Source organism: Myotis nattereri (assembly GCF_964212035.1).
Source record: "Myotis nattereri genome assembly, chromosome: 9".
NCBI classification, from domain to species: Eukaryota; Metazoa; Chordata; class Mammalia; order Chiroptera; family Vespertilionidae; genus Myotis; species Myotis nattereri.
In genome coordinates this window covers 71,098,505-71,120,446 of record NC_138084.1, presented here as the reverse complement: position 1 = coordinate 71,120,446, position 21,942 = coordinate 71,098,505, and the positions used below count along the sequence as shown (strand labels likewise).

At 37.4% G+C, this 21,942-nt stretch overlaps 1 protein-coding gene and 1 pseudogene across 2 annotated transcripts in view; one reads left to right on the top strand and one right to left on the bottom strand.

The window, feature by feature from the left end:
• Positions 1-708: 708 nt before the first annotated feature.
• Positions 709-21,942, bottom strand: part of CWF19L2 (CWF19 like cell cycle control factor 2) — a 79,030-nt gene continuing 57,796 nt past the window's right edge. Inside the window, exons 14-18 of the mRNA XM_081098785.1 lie at positions 21,103-21,219; positions 13,298-13,453; positions 10,954-11,034; positions 3,128-3,229; positions 709-1,398 (exon numbers count right to left, since the gene is read on the bottom strand). Of these exons, the coding sequence (XP_080954911.1) occupies positions 1,255-1,398; positions 3,128-3,229; positions 10,954-11,034; positions 13,298-13,453; positions 21,103-21,219 (600 nt within the window). The 3' untranslated portion in view covers positions 709-1,254. The remainder of the gene's footprint in view (positions 1,399-3,127; positions 3,230-10,953; positions 11,035-13,297; positions 13,454-21,102; positions 21,220-21,942) is intronic.
• On the top strand, positions 3,851-5,381 carry LOC308524704 (ribosomal L1 domain-containing protein 1-like; annotated as a pseudogene). The gene is made up of 2 exons: positions 3,851-3,877; positions 4,532-5,381. The product of its transcript is annotated as a ribosomal L1 domain-containing protein 1-like (transcript).

The following is a 21,942-nucleotide window of genomic DNA, read 5'->3' as shown; positions in this document are numbered from 1 at the left end:
AATTCACCGACACAAAATAAATAAATGTTATACTGTAAACTCCTCTAAGACATCACAGCAAAGCCTGAAGTTTGAAAACTGCAATAAATAAAATACTATCAAGTATCTATTTGATAAACATATTTAAATTGCAAATATTAAGAAACTGAACCCATTAAACTTCAAATTATTGTGAAATTTAAGAATTAGAGATAGAACATAAACATTTCTCTTTTGTAACATACTAGTGAAATAGCATGTCAATATTAAAAATAACTATATAATAATAATAAAAACTACGTAGAATTATGAATTAATCTAGAGGACATGTCACACTAATCCTAGGTATTTGACATTTCATGACAAAATGTCAAAGTTCAGCGCCAAAAAAACCAACATCTTCCATTTTTAAAAAAGTAGACCTTTTCCACCATGGCCATATTTTATAAGCATAGAGCTTTCTCTTGACACCAAGTATGAGAACAAAGGAAAATGAAGAGCCTTAGATCAAGTGGGGGAGGATGGAATGTGCTCCTGACATTTAGCATGCTCTCATTACTTAAGGTTTGTAGTAACCAATACAACACAAAAATGATTATTTGGCTACAATTTTTAACTTTCATACAAATCCCCAAAACTGTAAATTGTGTTACTTAGAACAATTATTTTTAAACTCACCAAAATTCAAAGACATTATTTAAAAATTCTAGAAATAAAAACAAACAAATTATGAGCACGCTATAATTCATTTAATTCTTTATTACCTTTGGAACATTCTTTTCCCTTTAATAAAAAGAATAGCAATGTGATACATGTGCTACTGGTAGAAAATTAAGAAATCTTCTATAAAATGCTATGAAAAGAAATTTCAATTATTACTGAATATGCCAACTCTTAATTTAAAAAGTGCAAAAGAAGTCAATCAATAGACTTAACCTTGACGTTGACCCAATTCCTTCTGAACCCATGATCTGTTATGCTTCCTGGCTAATCCTTCAGAAAAGTCTTTCCATATATGCACAGAATATTCAGAACACCAAGGCGTAAGCACAGAACAGGAACGTGGGCAGGTCACCGACACAGCTGGCCTTACGCTGGGTTACAGCAATGAAGTCCACAGGAGCAGGTGGGGAGGACACGACACGATCCAGTGATGCACTGTGGTCAGAGACCCAGAGCATGACTTCCCCGGGACCTGAGGGTCAGCTGCTTATTAGGTACAATGGAAATAAAACTGAAAGGAACCTGAAGAGGAAATACACTGGAAGGTATGATTCAACATGTTTTACTTTTGGTGAAGTCAAATGGTTTCCACCACTGAGCAAATTGCAGTGCTTTCTTCCTCTGATCCTCAAAGCTTTCTCGGACCCCTTTCCTCCAAAGTCGTGGCTCTATATCCAGCATCCCACCAATGATTTCCTTTTAAAGAATGAGAAAAATACAGACACATGTATGTATAAATGCTGAAAGCAGGAATGAAACGACTTGTTTATTCTGCTACAAAATGTAGCATTAAGTAGTTTCAGTGAAAATATTCAAATTTTACATAAAGATTAGTTTCAAGGTAAAAAAAAAATCTGGTTTTCAATTAGTTCTAACTATGCAAACCCTATAATCTTAGGAATCTCCCTGTCAAGCAATTTGTCCATTTTGTTGCCTGTTAGCACATTTACCAGACAGCAGCAAAAGGAGGAAGAGAAAGTGAAATTTAATTTATTTGATCCTTATTAGCTGCTCTGGTTTGAAAAACTAATCAACATCTAATAATTATTAACTTGGCTGTTCAACTGTAGTTGAATCTCAGGCTAATGTTCTCTCTGCTACCCCGTGTATGTATAAACCAACTGCAGCAGGGAGGAGGGAAGGTGGAGGTGGAAGAGGGCATAGAGGGAATAAATAGTGATGGAAAAAATAAAATTCTAAGCATTTATAAGAAAATAAATGATAATTTACTTCAATTTCACTAGAATGAAGTTTAAAAACAACTAAATTTTGTCATGTTCAATGACAAAATTCTGTCATTACTGAATAACAGAATGTTTCAGAACAATGAAAACAAATTTCTCTCTAATTAACTCTGGAAAAAAAATATTTTGAAAATTCTCAAACAAGTTTCTGTAATATATCTCAACAGTTCAAAGATGCATGTGATTTTGGGACCCTGGTTAATCCTTTAAGGACAGCAGCATAAAAAGTTTCTAATCCAAACCTCAGGGGTTGAGATTCCTCTTGACATGTCCCTTCTTCATTGTAGAAGATGGTCTTTGATAGGAGATAAAGTGGGGAGGGAGCACAGAGAACCCTGGGAATTCATCAAGGCTCCTCTAATTATAGGACGATCTGAGAGGAAAGGTGGAGCTACCCTACAGTGAAAGGTCACTTGTAGAGCTATTACTGCCTGGACTTCTTTAGACTGCCTAAGTGGTTATGTTAATTTTATTCTAATTCCTGACACTGGCTTACCCACCACCCAGAATCTCAGCAGACACATGGGAGGACTACACCCCTAGAAGGCATCTGTAGTAGTGAAAAGAACCTACTGGCCATGGAAGATCTACACTCCAATATCTTCCCAGAAACTATGTATAAAATGAGTCATGCATGTATGATTCTTGAAATATACAATGCGCACTTATAAATGAAGAGGTGAAATCATTTGCTCTCTAGTTCAATGATGAGTGCATGTACCCTTGGTTCTGCCACTTATTAGCAAATTATGTTAGGCAAGTTATATAACCTCTCTGAAGCTCAGTTTCTTCATCTATAAAATGAAAGTAATAACAATATCTATATAATAATGTTATTGTGAGAATTAAATGAGTGCTCAGAACAACACCTGTGTCAGTGTAAACCCCAGTAAATGTTAGCAACTACCATTCTCAGCATGAGGCTGGCTGATTCCACAGGAAAACACTACAGTCATTGTTAACACTGACAACAAATCTTTGGTTACAAAGTGACATTCCTGACTGTAACAAATATCTTGGATTAATGTTATTAATAGATGCTAGGTTGTCCCTCTAAAAATTGGGTGGAACAGTATTCACCAACCTCACTGTATACCGTGACTAAAGTTTTGACTTCCCTTCAAAAGAAAAGTGCTACTAAATGGCTAAACACTCGAATGTTATTAAATTAGTGAGCATACCTTTCCAAAGTAATGAGGGAATTTGTGTTGATCTTCAATGACATGAGCAAACCCTCCTTGAAGACCGAAATCCACAGAGAAGTAAGGTAAGCCTTTAGGCACCTAAATAAATAAATAAATCACATGTAAATGCAACATGAAATCAGAAAGTCATGTTTAACCCCTCTTTTTGCTGTCTGGCATGTCAGTAACTAAGTATCCCTCAAGAAAAAGTAAAAAAATTAAAAAGTTGAATTTCTAATCTAGAAATACTGAGGCAATGACCTAACACTCTATGAAACACATTTCATTTGGTAGCCTTTCAACCAGATAGCTCTTCATAATCCAACGATTTCATCAAAACCAATTATTTATTTTTTTAAAATATATTTTATTGATTTTTTACAGAGAAGAAGGGAGAGAGATAGAGAGTTAGAAACACCGATGAGAGAGAAACATCGATCAGCTGCCTCCTGCACATCTCCCACTGGGGATGTGCCCGCAACCCAGGTACATGCCCTTGACCGGAACCGAACCCGGGACCCTTCAGTCCGCAGGCTGATGCTCTATCCACTGAGCCAGACCAGTTTAGGCCAATTATTTTTTAGGAATCCAAAATGGTGGCAGAGTAAGTGGAAACTACAGTGACTCTCCCAGGACCAAACTGGCATACAACTAAAATACAGGAAAACCATCCTGAATAATCAACTGAACACTGGCTAGAAAGAATCCTGATAACCAAGGATGGAAAGTGGAGATCCCATCGTGGCTGTAGGAAGGGTTAGGCGTGAAAGGGCTGGCCGGACTCCCACAGGCAGCAGGTGAAATTCTGGAGGGATATCTCAGCTGCAGGGGTTCCCACTGAGAACTAGGGCCACCTAGCAGAGGGTACCAGAACAAAGAAAGATGCCCACATAACATCTGGCTGTGAAAAGCAGCAGGGTTGCTATCTGCCAGGGAGAGACAGCTGGAAATGCAAGGACCCTCTTAAAGAGCCAATGCACATTTTCATGTACAGCCACTCACCTTGGGCTCTGACACAGAGAGGGTAGAATTAGAGCTGTGTGAGGAAATTCTAAGGTTGGGGGCCCTGGGTTTAGAGATTGGAAGGCAGCCACCCCGAATTCCTGTGCTGAGTCATTCCCTCAAGCTGCGGAGGACATCCTGCTCAGGTAGATCTTTATTATCCAGGCAACCTTTGCCTGTGGGGACAGCAACTACCGCACCCTGTTGGAAAACCACTCACCACACCCTGTGGAATCTACATCTTGCTGTGGTTGATAGCCTGAGGCTAACTGAGACTGAATAACAATCAGACTGTAGGCAGAAGTGGCTCTCTGGTGGTTTTTAGTCCTTGCCTGATCTAATTCACAGCCTGGAGCTAGGGAAAGCAGACCTTGGCACACATCTTGGTCCTTTTCAAAGGCACTGAGCACCAGCAGAAGGAGCCACAAGCTGTGCATTGCTGATAGCTCCAAACAAGGTACTCAGGGCCAGTCACCAACAGCGTTGGTGAAATTGCCAGAGAAGTGGGAGAGTGAAACTCTTATACGTGAAAACTGAGAGATCAGTTGCCCTTCCTATCTTTTCTTTATTTGTCAGCAGTTGGGATGAAGCTAAAGGAGTGAACATTTCTAGTCTGAAGAAACAAGAAGCAAAGAAAATATCAAAACAAAAAGAACAAAAAAAGAGATGAAAGGAGAAGAAAAGAAACAGAAAGCCTATGAAACAGGGTAGAAAGTCTACATCAGCCCTACCTACAGAGGAGATGGCCTCTAAAACTTGTTCTCCAGTGAAGGGCCCTGGACCCCAGAAGAAAGAGACCCCTAAGCCTGAGAAGAAAGAGACCTGCAGAATAAAAACAGAAAATAAAGTGCAAGTTGAATCTGAAGAAGAAATTCCATTACTGGTCCCAACAGGAAAAACTCCTGTCAAAGAAAATGTAGAGATGCAGAAACATGCCACAGGAGAGAAGTCTCCAGTAAAGAGTCCTGGCTCCAACCCACCTCGTGGGAAGAAGAGAAAGGCCTTTCCAGCTTTGGAGATGCCGAAAGCACCAGAGCCCAAGACCCCAGGTAAAGGCCCAGGGAAGAAGCCAAGAGTCAAGGAAAAAGTGGAGAAGCAAAGAAACTCTCCTTTGGGGAAAAAAGACCCAAGACAGATGCCCAAAAAGCCAGAGGCCAAGTTCTTCACTACAGCTAATAAATCTGCAAGAAAAGCTTCCCACACCCCCAAACAGTGGCCCCCAAAACCCAAAGTGCCCCAGCCAACCTAAAGTCAGTGACTTGGCCAGGAGGAAACACCCAAGCTGCCTGGAAAGCTTTTGAAAAATACCTGGGTCCTGACCCCTGTCACAGCCTTCTCCAAGAGTGAGACCTGGACTTAAAACCTCACAAGTGATTCTGACGTATGTTTGTGGGTGTAAGAACCAGTAGTTTGAATAATCCATTTTTTAAATTGTTCTTTCATGTATTAGCTAATATAATAGAAATTACAGTGCTTTTATTAAAATGTAACATTTGCTCCTAAGTAAACTATTGTGTATCTTGTTAGTTTTACTTGGAAAAAATAAATAAATAAATAAAGACAAAGATAGAATTTTAGAGGCAGCAACAGAAAAACAATTGTTACCTACAAAGGAGCTCCCATAAGGCTGTCAGCTTATCTTTTATCATAAACTCTACAAGCCAAAAGGGAATGGCATGAAGGGTTCAAGGTAATGAAAAGCAAGATTCTGAAACCAAGATTACTATATCCAGCAAGGCTATCATTCAAAATAGATGGTGAAATAAAGAGCTTCCAAGGTAAAAAAAAAAACAAAAAACAAAAAAAACTAACAGAGTTTATTACCACTAAACCAGCACTGCAAGAAATGCTAAAGGAACTGCTATAATGAGAAGAAAAAATACATAGAGAGAAACATAGGTATATTGAATTAAAATGGCAATAAATAAGTACCTATCAATAATAATCTTAAATGGAAATGGATTAAATGCTCTAATCAAAAGACACAGAATAGCTGAACGGATACAAAAACATGTCACAAACATGTGCTGTCCACAAGAGACCCACCTCAAAACAAAATACTCATACAAGATGAGAGTGAAGGGATGGGGAAAAATTTTCCCAGGCAAACGGAAATGAAAAAAAAGTTGGGGTAGCCATACTCGTATCTGACAAAATAGACTTCAAAATGAAGACCATCATAAGAGACAAAGAAGGCCACTTCATAATACTAAAGGTAATGATTCAACAAGAAAATATAACCCTTGTAAACATATATGCATCCAATATAGGAGCACCCGAGTACATTAAACAATCTTGATGGACCTTAAAGGAGAGATTGACAGCAATAGAGTCATAACGGGGGACTTGAACAACCCACTGACATCACTGGATAAATCTTCCAGACAAAAAATTAACAAGGGAACAGGGACCTTAAATAACACTAGATCACATGGATCTAAGTGATATTTACAGAACATTTTACACTAAAGCAATAGAATATACGTTCTTCTCAAGTGCACATGGAACATTCTCAAAGATAGACCACATATTAGGGCATAAAACAAGTCTATACAAATTCAAGAAGACTGATATAATACCAAGAATCTTCTCAGATCACAATGGTATGAACTTAGAAATCAACTAAAATAAAAACACTCAAAAACATTCAAACACATGCAGGCTAATAGCATGTTATTAAACAATGAATGGGTTACCAATGAGATCAAGCAAGAAATAAAAAACTTCCTGGAAACAAGTGAAAATGAACACACAGCCACCCAAAACCTTTGGGACATGGCAAAAGCAGTCCTGAGAGAAAAGTTCATAGCACTTCAGGCCTATCTCAAGAAACAAGAAAAAGTACTAATAAACTATCTAATCCTACAACTAAATAAACTAGAACGAGAACAGCAAGAAAAGTCTATAGGAAGTAGAAGGAAATAATAAAGATCAGAACAGAAATAAATGACAGAGACTAAGAAAACAGTACAAAAGACCAATAAATACAAGAGCTGGTTCTTTGAAAAGATAAACAAGATTGATGAACCTCTAGCCAGACTCATCAAGAAACAAATAAATATAAACAGAGATGAAAGAGGTGATATAACAACGGACACCACAGAAATACAAAAGGATTGTGTGTAAACAAACTGGATAATCTGGGTGAAATGGACAAATTCCTAGAAACATACACTCTTCCAAAACTCAATCAGGAAGAATCAGAAAACCTGAATAGGCAATAACAGCTGATGAAATTGAAGCAGTAATTTAAAAACTTCCAGCAAACAAAAGTCCTGGACTGGATGGATTTACAGATAAATTTTACCAAACATTCAAAAACAACTAACACCTATCCTCCTTAAACTATTCCAAAAAATTCAAGAGAGAAGAACACTTCCAAGCTCTTTTTATGAGGCCAGTATTATCCTAATTCCAAACCAGATAAAGACACTACAAAGAAATAAAATTACAGGCCAATATCCCTGATGAAAAAAGATGCTAAAATCTTTAACAAAATATTAACAAATAAGATCCAGCAATGTATTAAAAAGGTCATACACCATGATCAAGTGGGATTTATTCCAGGGATGCAAGGCTGGTAAAATACTCACAAATCAATAAATGTGACACATCATATAAACAAATTGAAAGATAAAAACCACATGATCATATCAAGAAATTCAGAAAAAGTATTCAACAGAATACAGCACCATTTTTTGATAAAAACTCTCAGTAAAGTGGGAATAGAGGGACCATACCTCAACATAATAAAGGTCATATACGAAAAACCTACAGCCATCATATTACTCAATGGGCAAAAACTAAAAGCATTTCCCTTAAGAACAGGCACAAGACAAAGATGCTCACTTTCACCACTCTTATTCAACATAGCACTAGAAGTCCTAGCCACAGGAATCAGACAAAAAGAAGAGATAAAAGGCATCCAAACTGGAAAGGAGGAAATAAAACTGTCATTATTTGCAGATGACATGATATTGCACATAGTTAACCTTAAAGTCTTCACCAGGAAACTACTACACTTAATAAATGAATTCGGCAAGGTAGCAGGATACAAAATCAACATCCACAAATCTATGGCATTTTTATACACCAATAAAGAACTCTCAGAAAGAGAAACTAAAACAGCAATCCCATTGCCCTAGACCCGTGGTCGGCAAACTGCGGCTCGCGAGCCACATGCAGCTCTTTGGCCCCTTGAGTGTGGCTCTTTATAAGCCTTAGGAGTACCCTAATTAAGTTAATAACAATGTACCTACCTATATAGTTTAAGTTTAAAAAATTTGGCTCTCAAAAGAAATTTTCAATCGTTGTACTGTTGATATTTGGCTCTGTTGACTAATGAGTTTGCCGACCACTGTCCTAGCTGGTTTGGCTCAGTGGATAGAGCATTGGCCTGGAGACTGAAGGGTCCGGGTTTAATTCCGGTAAAGGGCACATGCCTCGGTTGCAGGCTCAATCCCCACAAGGGGTGTGCAGGAGGCAGCCGATCAATGATTCTCTCTCATCATTAATATTTCTATCTCTCTCCTCCTTCTTTCCTCTCTGAAATCAATAAAAAAATATAGATATTAAAATATAAAAAAACAGCAATCCCATTTACCATTGCAACAAAAGAAAAGTAAGATATCTAGGAATAAACTTAACCAATGAGGTAAAAGACCTGTCCTTGGAAAACTATAGGACATTGAAAACAGAAATAGAGGAAGATACAAAGAAATGCAAGTGTATATACCATGTTCATGGATTGGAAGAATTAATATCATTAATATGTCTATACTACCCAAAGCAATCTACAAATTCAATGCAATACCTATTAAAACGCCAATGGCATACTTCACAGAGTTAAAACAAGTACTCCAAAAATATATATGAAACCATAAAAGACCCTGAATAGCTGCAGCAACCTTGAGATAGAAGAACAAAGTAGGAGGGAACACAATACTGGATCTCAAACTGCTCTACAAAGTCACTGTAACCAAAACAGCCTGTGTACTGGCACAAGAACAGGCATATAGACCAATGGATCAGAAAAGAGACCCCAGAAATGACACATCATTACAGTCAAGGCATTTGCAAAGGAGGCAAGAACATACAATGTAGTAAAGACAGTCTCTTCAACAAATGGTGCTGAGAAAACTGGACACTTGAAAACAGATGAAACTAGACCACCAACTTACACCATACACAAGGTAATTCAGGGTGGATAAAAGACTTAAATTAAATGTAAGGCATGAAACCATAAAAATCTTATAAGAAAACATAGGCTGTAAAATCTCAGACATCTTATGTAGCAATATGTTTACAGATACATCTTCTAGGGCAAAGGAAACTAAGGAGAAAATAAACAAATAGGACTACATCAAAATAAAAAGCTTCTGCACAGCAAAAGAAACCACCATCAAATTGAAAAGGAAACCCACTGAATGGGAGAACATATTTGCCAATAATACACCTGATAAGTGGTTAATATCCAAAATTTATAAAGTACTCATACAAATCAAAAAGAAGACGAACAATCCAATTTAAAAATTGGCAAAATACCTGAATAGACATTTCTCCAAAGAGGACATACAAATGGCCAGGAGATACATGAAAAACGGCTCAAAGTCACTAATCGGTAGAGAAATACAAATTATGAAAAAAAAATCAATTGTCCATCATTTGCCATGAATATGTTGGCAAATAATGGATAAAAGCTCCAATAAGGCAGGTCAAATACTTTATGAAACTACCAAGGACAAAAAGCTCTTAAAACACATATAATGAGGGTTGTGTGTGTGTGTGTGTGTGTGTGTGTATGTGTGTGTTTTCAGAATAAAAATGTCAAAATAACTCAAGATTATTCACTTCATGCTCAAAACACTTTTATCATTTTAAAATGATACTAGAAAGCTTGTTAACCTAATAACTGAACTGCTTTGGAATTATTCTTATACTCAAGTTCTATTCACAATTCTATCACATAATTACTAAATCCTAAAGCTAAGATGGACCTCAAAAACTCATCTGGCTCCTTCCTCACCCGCTGTGACTCTCAGATGCAGCACTATGCAGGACTTAGAAAAAGCAATTGGTGCTATATCAAAGTTGAATACACAACTACTAAGGATTGGGTATCTTTTTCTTATTTTCCATATTGGTTAAGTTAAAATATAAAAACCCTCTAGGTATTTAAATACTTATCTAAATTTTAAAAACAAACTCATAAGAAGTAGGGGACTGTTTACCAGCACAAAAACTGCATATGCTGTGTAGCAAATGGAGAATAAAACATATTTTTTTAAAATTTCTACTTCAAAATACGTATTTTTGACTCCCCTCCCCTCCCCTCCCCTCTTCTCTCTCTCTCTCTCTCTCTCTCTCTCTCTCTCTCTCTCTCTCTTCCTCTCTCTTCCTCTTTCTCTCTCTTCCTCTCTCTCTAAAAATCACTTAAAACAATAACAAAAAACTAGTTCCAAATTCAAAATAGAGCCTCTAGGAAAATGTCTCTCATTCTATTTCTGTGACAAGAAAGCCTCGCTCACCACTGTCCCACTGTGGCCAAGATGCCCAGGACAGGAACGCTTGTGGCAGGGTCTGATGGCTGACTGCAATGGCAGAGGGCAGGAAGGGCAGGAATAAACATTCCAATAAGGATCTGAACAAATATGCATCTGCTAGATCAGGCAGAATGAAAGGAATTTCTTCTTCACCTGTAGAATCAGTTACTTCACATTTGGTCACTCAGCCAAACGGTTCCTTTCTCAAATAAGATGTGGAAATTAATGAAGATCCTTAACACTAGGGTAATTTCTTATATTAGAAAAAAAAATACTTACAGACTTTCTGATATCTTTGGAAGACAGATCAATCAATTTCTTGTTCATAGACCACTCCTCATCAGATTCCATTATGGCTTTCTAAGAAACAGGCATTTGTTAATGAAAAATAATATATATGCAAATACAATAACACAGTTTAAAAAACTCAAATACAGTAAATGAATTACAGGGCATATTATACATGGTAAGTCATTATTTTGAGTGGACAGGCTTTAATTTGTGTTACTTAAAATTGGAACTTCTTGATTTTTTTAAAAGTCCTATATTTAGTCAAGAGATAGTTTTCTCATTCTTAACTCTTGTACTGAAGTTAAGGTCAGCTCAACTTTACATGACAAAAACCATCTTTAATACAACCAACCAATTTACTATTGCACAAAATTGTGGACATAAAAGGTCACAAGTTCCTTCCTCCATTCATAGACATCTAAATACATTTCGTTTTATTGCTCTTCTTTCAAATATGAAAAGAGTAATTTCTATGCCTTCTAGCAACCAAGTAGTTAAAACTATTTCTGGCCATATAACAAAGAAGTAAAAGTGCAGGGAGGGAAAAAACATAGAAATGGCAATATAATACTTTCTAATCTAAGCAATAGACTAAAATTTATGGTAAAGAAATGCTTAATAGAAAGAAAGGCTAGGGTGATGAGTATAAAATAATCTCTTTTTTATACAGTACTAGAATTTGTGCACAGGTGGAGTCTGGCCAGCCTGCCCCAACCAGGGCGATTCAGGCTGGGCCTGCCAGCCAGGGGTAAGAGCCACAGGCGGTTGGCCAGCTGGCCCCGCTCCCTGGTCAAACTCCGGGTCAAATTCCCAGGCGAGGGGACAATTTGCATATTAGCCTTTTATTATATAGGATTGTAATTAATGAAGCAACTTTTAATGATGAGATTAACATTCAAATAAGCACAATTTAAATACATCAGACATACTGCTGCTCCCTATTTGAAAGGCATGGGTTGCCCTAGCTGGTTTGGCTGAGGGGGTTGTCAGGCTCCATCCTCAGTGGGGGGTGTGCAGGAGGCAGGCACTCAATGTTTCTCTCTCATCATTGATGTTTCTACCTCTCTCTCCCTCTCTCTTCCTCTGAAATCAATAAAAATACATTAAAAAATAAAAATAAAAGGCATGGGTTACGTGTGTTGGCACTATAATGTAGCACATTCTTTATAAAATTTAAGCCAAATCCACTCTACCCAATTTGGCTCAGTGGTCAGCCTGTGAACCAAAGAGTCCCGGTTCAATTCCAGTCAAGGGCACATACCTTGGTTGTAGGCTCTTCCCCAGCCCAGGCCCTGGTCAGGGCTCATGTAGGAGGCAACCAATCGATGTGTTTCTCTCACATCTATGTTTCTCTCTGTCCCTCAATCTTCCACTCTCCCTAAAAATCAATGGGAAAATATCCTCGGGTGAGGATTAACAAAAACAAAAATTTAAACCAAATCCAATAAACGCATCTTTAACGATCATATGGTGTGCCCATACCTCAATGCCTATAGTCACAATCAATCAGGACTATACCTAGGAAGTACAAAACAACAAACAAACAAACAAAACCCACTGAAGAACAGTATAATAATCTCTCAACTGATTTTCTTTAACATAGGATTTACATTGCCATCCTATACTGTCTAAACATTGCATTTGCAAGTCTTCCAACAGTATCTCACAAAACATTACCTCCTTTCTTTATTGTGCATGTTACTATTTCATATATGGTTCTATATTTATGTATTTATATTAGTCTATTAAACTACATTGTATTCAGGTCAGCATCAAACACATGCTATTTAGTAAGTTTCTTGAATATTATAACACTTAACCAAGAAGTGTAGTATTTACTATATATTCAAAAATGTATGTCAAAATAAGATATTAGTTTCTCTTTATAAATAGCATAATGAGGTATGAAATACTAAAACTTACAGCAATAACTTGCTTTAGCAATTGCTATTTGTACTGTTTGTATAAAACTGTCTATGGCTCTCATGAATTTCAATGATAAGTTTTCTAGAGTTATGACTATAATTTTGACTTGGAAATACTCAAGGTAAAACTATTTTTCATTTGAGAAATGAGAAATTGGAATAGTAATTATAAATTATCATTTGATATTATATGCACACTTATAAAAAAGCATCCTTTTCAAGGCCAAAATCCAAAATTTCTTTCCATAGAAATTTATAAAGAATTTTTTTTTATTTACTTTATGTCTTTATATAACAAAATTTTATTTAAGTACACTGGAGAAAAAATACAGAATAAAGATAACTGTATTCATAAAACTGCACTGTAGCAAAATACAAGTACACATGTAAAGACTATCTATAAATACCTTAAAATAGATGGGAGCCATATCACCCACTTCCTTTGGGAGAGGAATGCATTCATAAACCATATGATATTGTTTCTTCATGCTCATGTTAGTTTCTAAAAAGATGCAATCCAACCCTTTATCTTCAAACATCTTTACCAATGATTTTCTAAACATCTGAAGAAAGGGAAATAAAAAGAGAGGTAAAGAAAGCACTTACAGAAGATTCAAAATACGAAAATAATTAAAAGTACAATGAATGCCTTTAAAATAAAAGACAAATTGTAAACTATATCTGAACTTGGTAATGTTACTTTGTAGCTGCTTTACTTTCTACATCCAGTACATAATTTCACATATTTAAGCAACATTTTTTTAAACTGAAATTCACACTGCATAGTTTTTTGTATATATGAAATGGTTCCAATAAACTAAAATAACAAAAGAGATCAAATCAAATTCAGGTGGTAAAATATGCAGAAATTACAGTAAAATATAGAATAACATCCATATGCCAAAAAAGGTACTCTGAGCAAGCAGGCATCCTTTAATTCAGTAAAAGACGAGCAGAATTCACTTCTAAGTTTTTCCCTATGCTCACAGCATCTTCATTTGCTGGTTCCCTTACATGTCTGCTGACCCTTCACTTGTAACCTTGTGTATTCAAGCAATCCCCTATTTCCAGTCCTACCAAGAATATGAAAATCAAATATACTAAAGATGAAAAGAGTACTTTCTTTTCCCAAATAGCTCATCATTATTACAAAAATCACTATTTTTTTTTAATTTTTTACTTATTTATTTTATTCACATTTCACACTCCTTGACCTGAGGGACAGTTGTTTGTAGAGGAGCTTAAACATGGAGTACACGGCTTTAACATGGATTCACAGGACACCCCTCATAGTATAGGAGGGGGCAGGGATTAGAAGAAGAAAGGGGAGCACTAGGCTGAAGACCAGAAGCCAACTCTCCCCACAGCATCATGCGCAGACCCCTGGTGGTCTGAGAATTACAAATTCAAACTTGGCCTAGTAGAGTGTTATGCAAGTATATTTGTCCAAATAGGGAATGAAACACTTTTTATTTAGATTTATCAGCTTGATTTATAATTTTTAAATATCTTAAAGTTATTTTCTTATGATATAGATCACATGTAGAAATAATACAGAGCAATCCCTTGTGCTCTTAACCCAGCTTCCCCCCATGGTAACATTTTACAAAAGCACAGACAAGCAAGATACTAATATTGATGCAGCCAAGATACACAGTGACTCCAGTACTATGAGGATGTCTCCTGCTGCCCTTTTCTAGTCACACTCACTCCAACCCCCATCTCCTTTCTTAAGCCCTGGCAACAACCACTTTGTTCTACTTTCTTTAATTCTGTCATTTCAGGAAAATTATATAAATTGAATCACACAATCTTTTGGAGTTGATGTTTTTCACTTAGCATAATTCTCTGGAGATTTGACCAGGTTGCTGCTGAGACACTGCCTAGAAGTTCAAGTTCCCTGCCGGGAGCCGGTCCATCCTTGCTGTTTCAAGGGACCTGGCATATATGGCATACTGTTCTTAATATGTTTGCTCCCCTTAGCGCTGTGTGTTTTAACCAAGGTCACCTCTCCTAGAAAGGTTGTTTCCCCAGGTAGGAATTTTTCCCTGAAGTCAGGGAGGGGATGCCTCTCCTAGAAAGGTTGTTTCCCCAGGTAGGAATTTTCCCTGAAGTCAGGGAGGGGATGAAACTCCTTAACTAAGTGCCAGGCGGGTAGTTAATCACTTTAACTACAAACAATCATGCTTAAGCTACATAATCTTTACTCCCTGGAATGGAGATAAAAAACACCCTAACCTTTGTAATAGAGATTGATAGGATTGAATCAACTGGTATAAATACAGTTGTAACAAGACAACAAGACACAGAACTTAGGAGACAGAGAGAGACAGAACCTAGGCACAGAACCTACACAGAACGTTCTCTAGAGACAGAACTTCGCTGGAGAGAACATGGCAAAAGATCCTGGACAGAAACTGGCCTCAGAACCTAGAGACAGAACCTAGCAAGAGAACATGGCAAAAGATCCTGGACTGAACCTGACTACAGAAATTGGCAAGAGAACCTGACTAGAACCTGGTGACTGAACCTGGCTGGAGAACCTGGCTACAGAACCTGGCTGGAGAACCTAGCGAGGGAACATGGCCACAGAACCTGGCTGGAGAACCTGGAGAACCTGGCTGGAGAACCTAGCAAGAGACCATGGACACAGAACCTGGCTGGAGATCCTAAACAGAACTTCGCTGGAGATCCAGACCAGAACTTGGCTGGAGATCCTGGCTAGGCTGCTGATCAACTGAACGCTGTCTCCGTGTCATTCCTTCTTCGCTGACTCCGTCCACACCTTTGGGGACCCCTGGACCCGCTGGGGTTGGACCCCGGCAGTTCCCCACTCAGCCTCTGTTGATACCCGAAAAGCGAAGAGGCTACTTATTACTGTGGGTAGGGGATGAACAATCTGGTCCCAGCCAGGCATCCACTGCTCATCTACTATTGTCACTCACCACTTTTCCATCTTCCACTCATTTTATGAAGTAAGAGCAAGCAGAAAAGGGAGGGGGGGAGGGAGGGAGGGGGGAGGGAGGGAGGGAGGGAGGGAAGGATCAAATAATTATAATTTGAGGTGAACTAGAAAGGTACTTAGTAGCAACAAGCATGGGATTCACTTTTCATTTCTGACTGCAGCAATATAATTAAGTTGAACATAGTCTCTTTTTTAAATTTATCTTTATTGTTGAAAGTATGACAGATGTCCCCCATCTTTCTCCCACTGACCCCCTCCACCCCATTCCCACCCCCTCTCCAGGCCTTCCCCACACTACTGTCTGTCTAAGGGCTATGCATATATGCATATGCATTCTTTGGTTAATCTATTCCCGTCCCCTACCCCCCACCTTCCCTCTTCCTGGGCACACAAGAAAACCAAATTTCCCAGCCTCTCTGGGGCTTAGGTGGGGCCATATTTAGACTCAAGATGTCATAAATTATAAATGAAAACTCAAAAGTACTGAATGAGTAGTGATAAAAGAATAGTACAATATTATAAAATATATAAACATCAAGCTAATAGCTTCAAGGAGGACACATACTATTGTAAGTACTTCTGCTCTATGAATATAAAAGACTTTAATTTTAAAATATGAGTTTAATGGTGTACTTTGAGGTTACCAATTCCATTAAAGAGGATTCCGCCCCCGGAGTTCAATATAATGAATATACTATACATATTTAAATAATATTCATTTTTTATAGTTATATGAAAACTAAACAGTGAAGAAAGCTCTTTAGTTCATTGTGATACCAAAACTATTTTATGCTTCAGAGAGATATAGAGATCCCATGGGGATAACATAAAATTTCCATATTCCTAGTGGAAAATACTTCACCCTTTGGGTAATCACTATTTTCCACAATTCTAAGCTATGATTACTCACCTAATTGCTATTCCTCGTTTAGGTAACACACCTGAACTAAAATTCCTTATAACACATTTAAGTAAACAATACTACAGGGCATTATAATTCTTAATATGTATCAAGTCACATCACAAAAAAATCAAGTAGGTATGAGTAAACAATTTTGAAAAGAAAATGAAAAAAATCAAAGCTATCATATAATATTAATCCTATTATTTATTCAAGTTTTCTAATAGAACTTAAAGTTCTAAAGGAAAGTTATCCAAAGATAAATGTTATGAGATAGAACAGAACATACACATTTAACTCTATACCCTTCACAGAGTGAGTGACCCCTCAAAAATGACATTAATTTTTAAACAGCACAAAACTACTAGAACAAATAATGAGAGAAAACACTAACGATCAGATCACCAGGGATTACCTGACTTAAACACTAGAAGCGGGTTCACACCTGGGTGACATAGGGGGCGGGGCTTAGCAGGGACAGTAAAGAAGAGGGCCAGGCTGCAGAACCCTCAAAAGGCTCAGGACCGGGCAGCACCATGTAATTGTGGAAGTGAAGGGAAGGTGTGGTGAAAACAGACGGTGCCCTGGCCAGGCGGCTCAGTTGGTTGGAGTGGCGTCCCATACACCAAAAGGTTGTGGGTTCCTTAAAAGTGAAGTATTTTCTACTAGGAATATGGAAATTTAATGTTATCTCCTTAACATCGGATTTCTCTATCTCTCTGAAGAATCCCAGTCAGGGCGCATACCTCGGTTGTGGGTCTGATCCCTGGTCAGGGCGTGTAAGAGACGCAACCAATTGATGTTTCTCTCTCACTCTTTCCCCTCCTCTTTCTCTCAGATAATCAATAAACATATCCTCCAGGGAGGATTAAAAACAAACAAACAAAAACCCCAGATGGCATAGGTGGAAGTCTTTAAAACCCCAGAGGCCCTCCTCCACACCAGCAGAATACTGTAGGATTATCCTTTGTAGAAGGCGGCTGGGAGAGTTGAGATTCTACAGTCTGAAAACAGGGGCATTATAGGAAGTGTTACTTAATGTTCTTAAATGTTCAACATTTTGGCACTCTAGCCTCTTCCCTGACTCAGCTCCCAGAACACTAGCCAGCTGGTTTAAATGCTCTGGGCAAGAGATTAAAAGGGCCGAAACCGGTTTGGCTCAGTGGATAGAGCGTCGGCCTGCGGACTGAAAGGTCCCGGGTTCGATTCCGGTCAAGGGCATGTACCTGGGTTGCGGGCACATCCCCAGTAGGAGGTGTGCAGGAGGCAGCTGATCGATGTTTCTCTCTCATCGATGTTTCTAACTCTCTATCTCTCTCCCTTCCTCTCTGTAAAAAAACTCAATAAAATATATATTAAAAAAAAAAATTAAAAAAAAAAAAAGAGATTAAAAGGGTCTTTCTAGAGATTCTGATTGGCCCCAAGAAAAAGACATAAAGGTACCCACACTGGAGGTTTCCCAATGAAATGACCCCATTATATCACTCAACAGTGAAGTCCACTGTAGATGAGAATCAAAGAGTCTACCACCAAACTGCCAATTTGGGATATTTAAAAAATGGACCTATAACATATGTTCAAACATATTTGTCAAACTGATAAAAATAAATTTAAAGGGGACAGAATTTCACTATGCATTTAATAAAACTAAAATTTGGAACTTTATTCATTCGAAATTTGTAATTATTCCCATATGCTTTGCTGAAACTTATCTTTGCATTTTTATTAAATATAAAATCTAAGATTAAATTTAAATGTTACTAGAGGATGGGGGAAAAGTCACTTGAAAGAAATGGCTCCTGTATTTGCAAACTATATATATATATATATATATATATATATATATACACACATATATATATTTTATATTTTTATTGATTTCAGAGAGGAAGGGAAAGGGGGAGAGAGATAGAAACATCAATGATGAGAGAGAATCATTGATCAGTTGCCTCCTCACACCACACACTGGGGATGGAGCCCACAACCCAGGCATGGGAATCAGACCTAGACCTCCTGGTTCATAGGTTGACGCTCAACCACTGAGTCACGCAGGCTGGGCTGCAAACAATATATTTTGCTAGGTCTAATCATTTTTTTAAATATATTCTCTAAAAGAGGTGAATGGTCATAAGAATATTCAACAGGGTGTAATTTGAGTTTTTATACATATTTGGAAGTAAGAGCTATAATGCCATTATTTTTATGAAACAATTTGGTTTTTCTTCCCTCACTCAATATTCTGTAATTCACATGGCTTACAAAATCTGCTAAACTATAATGTAACCTGTACTAGAATATGCCATACCTTTGGGCAGAATTAATGAATGCGTTTGTCTCTGCATTTCTCACGACACTTGGATTATCTTATACTCATGTATTCAATATATGTTGTACTGAATAAATTCCTTCTTTATCTACTTCAATGTGTTTCATAAAGTACCTTAATTTCTTACAGAAATATAAAACACACAGACTTGATTCCTGTGTTACCTAAAATCTTTCTGGCACTGTATTTTGTTCTAAATAAAATCAGTTTTGATATATAAATTTTTTGTTTTATATGAGTACCACTTTTTTCATTCTTTTTTTTAATTGATTTTAGAGAGAGAGGAAGGGAGATGGAGAGAGAGATAGAAACTTCGATGAAAGAGAAACATCCATGAGCTCCCTCCTATAAGGCCCCACTGGGGATGGAGGCCATAACCTGGGCATGCGCCCTGACCACGAATAGAACCGGCAACCTGTTGGTGCATGGGACGACGCTCAATCCCCTGAGCCACACAGGCTGGGAAGTATATATACTTTCTAGAAACATTTCAGAAAAGTCCCAAAATAATTCTGAAAACTGAATTTGCATACTTTTCACTTGAAATTATTTATTGCACTGACATCCACTACTAGAAAAAAAACAATAAATTTTCACATCAAATATATTAGTCCACATTCTTACCCTTGGTTGGCCATAGATGTATTAAAACAGTCTGTCCTTTAACTTTCCCAGCATAAACTTAAATATTCCAGGGAGAAAGAGACTTGAATTTCATTCAATGCAGTTAAAATAGCTCCTCTTTTGGCATTTTTACTGGCATCATGAAAAGACTAGTATATAGTCTCTTTTGAAGTCTAACCATTTTCACATTTTTCTAAGTAGAAGTCCCTGTATCCCTATTCAGTGGTCAGGTATTTAAAAAACAAGAGTTTTCATTCTTTCTTTCTTGGTGATTATGAGGTCTTGAAATAATTCAGCAGCAATTTCAACCATACTATTATGCCTTTCAATTTCTTAAAGCTCCCTGACACATACACAAAGTCCCTGAATCCAAACTATGAGCCAGGTTATAAAGGGAAAAGTGCAAAAATTAAAGCTGGTAACAAAACCCCACAAAATCACAACAGCAGAGACAGCCAGTTCCATTACAGAAAAATAAAACAACTGCTGAATATAAACATCTAACTTCCAAAATTTATTTTTCATTATCTAAAAATATCTTTCCTTTTGGCTGTAACTTATTAGCTTACTGCCATAAGCATGATTATCTCATGTTTCACAAATGCACAGATTAAAAATCTTACACTGGCCCTAACTGGTTTGGCTCAGTGGATAGAGCATTGGCCTGCAGACTGAAGGGTCCCCCGTTCGATTCCGGTCAAGGGCGTGTACCTTGGTTGCGGGCACATCCCCAATAGGGGGTGTGCAGGAGGCAGCTGATACATGTTTCTCTCTCATCGATGTTTCTAACTCTCTATCCCTCTCCCTTCCTCTCTGTAAAAAATCAATAAAATATATATTTTTTAAAAATCTTACACTTTTATTAAAATAAAAATAATAATTACTTTGTCACACTTTATTTAGTAGACAAAAGCTTTCAGTTGAACACCTGAAACTAATATGTTATATGTCAATGTATCTCAATTTAAAAAAATTTTTTTTTTTTTTAACTTTCAAAATATGGCCCTGGCTGGGTAGCACAGTTGATTAGAGTGCCATCCTAATACACCAGGTTGCAGATTCGATCCCAGGTCAGGGCTCATACAAGAATCAACTAATGAATGCATCAATAAATGGAACAAATCGATGTTCCTCTCTTTCTGTCTTTCCCTTCCTCTCTCTCTCTAAAATCAATCAATAAATTTTAAGAAAGTAAAAAGCTTCCAAAGTATGTAGTACATAAGGGATCATGGTGAAAATACCATGATCCACAGATATGCACAACTATATAAATGTATACAAGTTCAGAAAGTTAAAATTCATTGGATGAAGGTATAAAACTTGTTGAGATTTATCAGAATAGTTTGTAAAAATTGTTCATAAGCTTTACAATGATAATGAACATTATCATGCTGACCTGAATTTCCTCCCAGATGTCTTCATCCAATAAGGTAGCGGCTCTATGGTGCTGCAGAGGGACTATCAGGCAGTGACCCTCGGTAAGAGATCGAAAGTTGGGTAAACATAAATAAACCTATGGGGGAAAAATTGCAAACATGAAATGTTATTGCTATCTATTCTCAGTTGCAACAGATGGACCCTTACTAGGGAATACGGCTAACATTTAATAATGTATACATGCCTATGAGCAATATATTTTAATGTTTTTAAAAACATTTAATATTTTTAGACAGCCAGCTGGCCTGGAGGTCAAATCCCCCTAGTATTAACTACAACAATCAAGGCTTAACTACAGGAGGACTGCACACAAAGACCACTAGGGGGTGCACCAAGAAAGCAGAAAAAATGCGGAGAGAAAGAAACAGGACAAAACTGTCAATGGAGGATATTCAGTTCAGAACCACACTTTTAAGGTCTCTCAAGAACTGTCTAGAAGCTGCTGATAAACTTAATGAGATCCTCAACAAATCTAATGAGACCATCGATGTTATGATAAAGAACCAACTAGAAATTAAACATACACGGACTGAGATAACGAATATTATACAGACTCCTAACAGCAGACCAGAGGACCGCAAGAATCAAGGCAAAGATTTGAAATGCGAAGAAGCTAAAAACACCCAACTGGAAAAGCAAAATGAAAAAAGAATCCGAAAATACGAAGATAGTGTAAGGATCCTCTGGGACAGCTTCAAACGTACCAACATCAGAATTATAGGAGTCCCAGAAGATGAGAGAGAGCAAGATATTGAAAACCTATTTGAAGAAATAATGACAGAAAACTTCCCCCACCTGG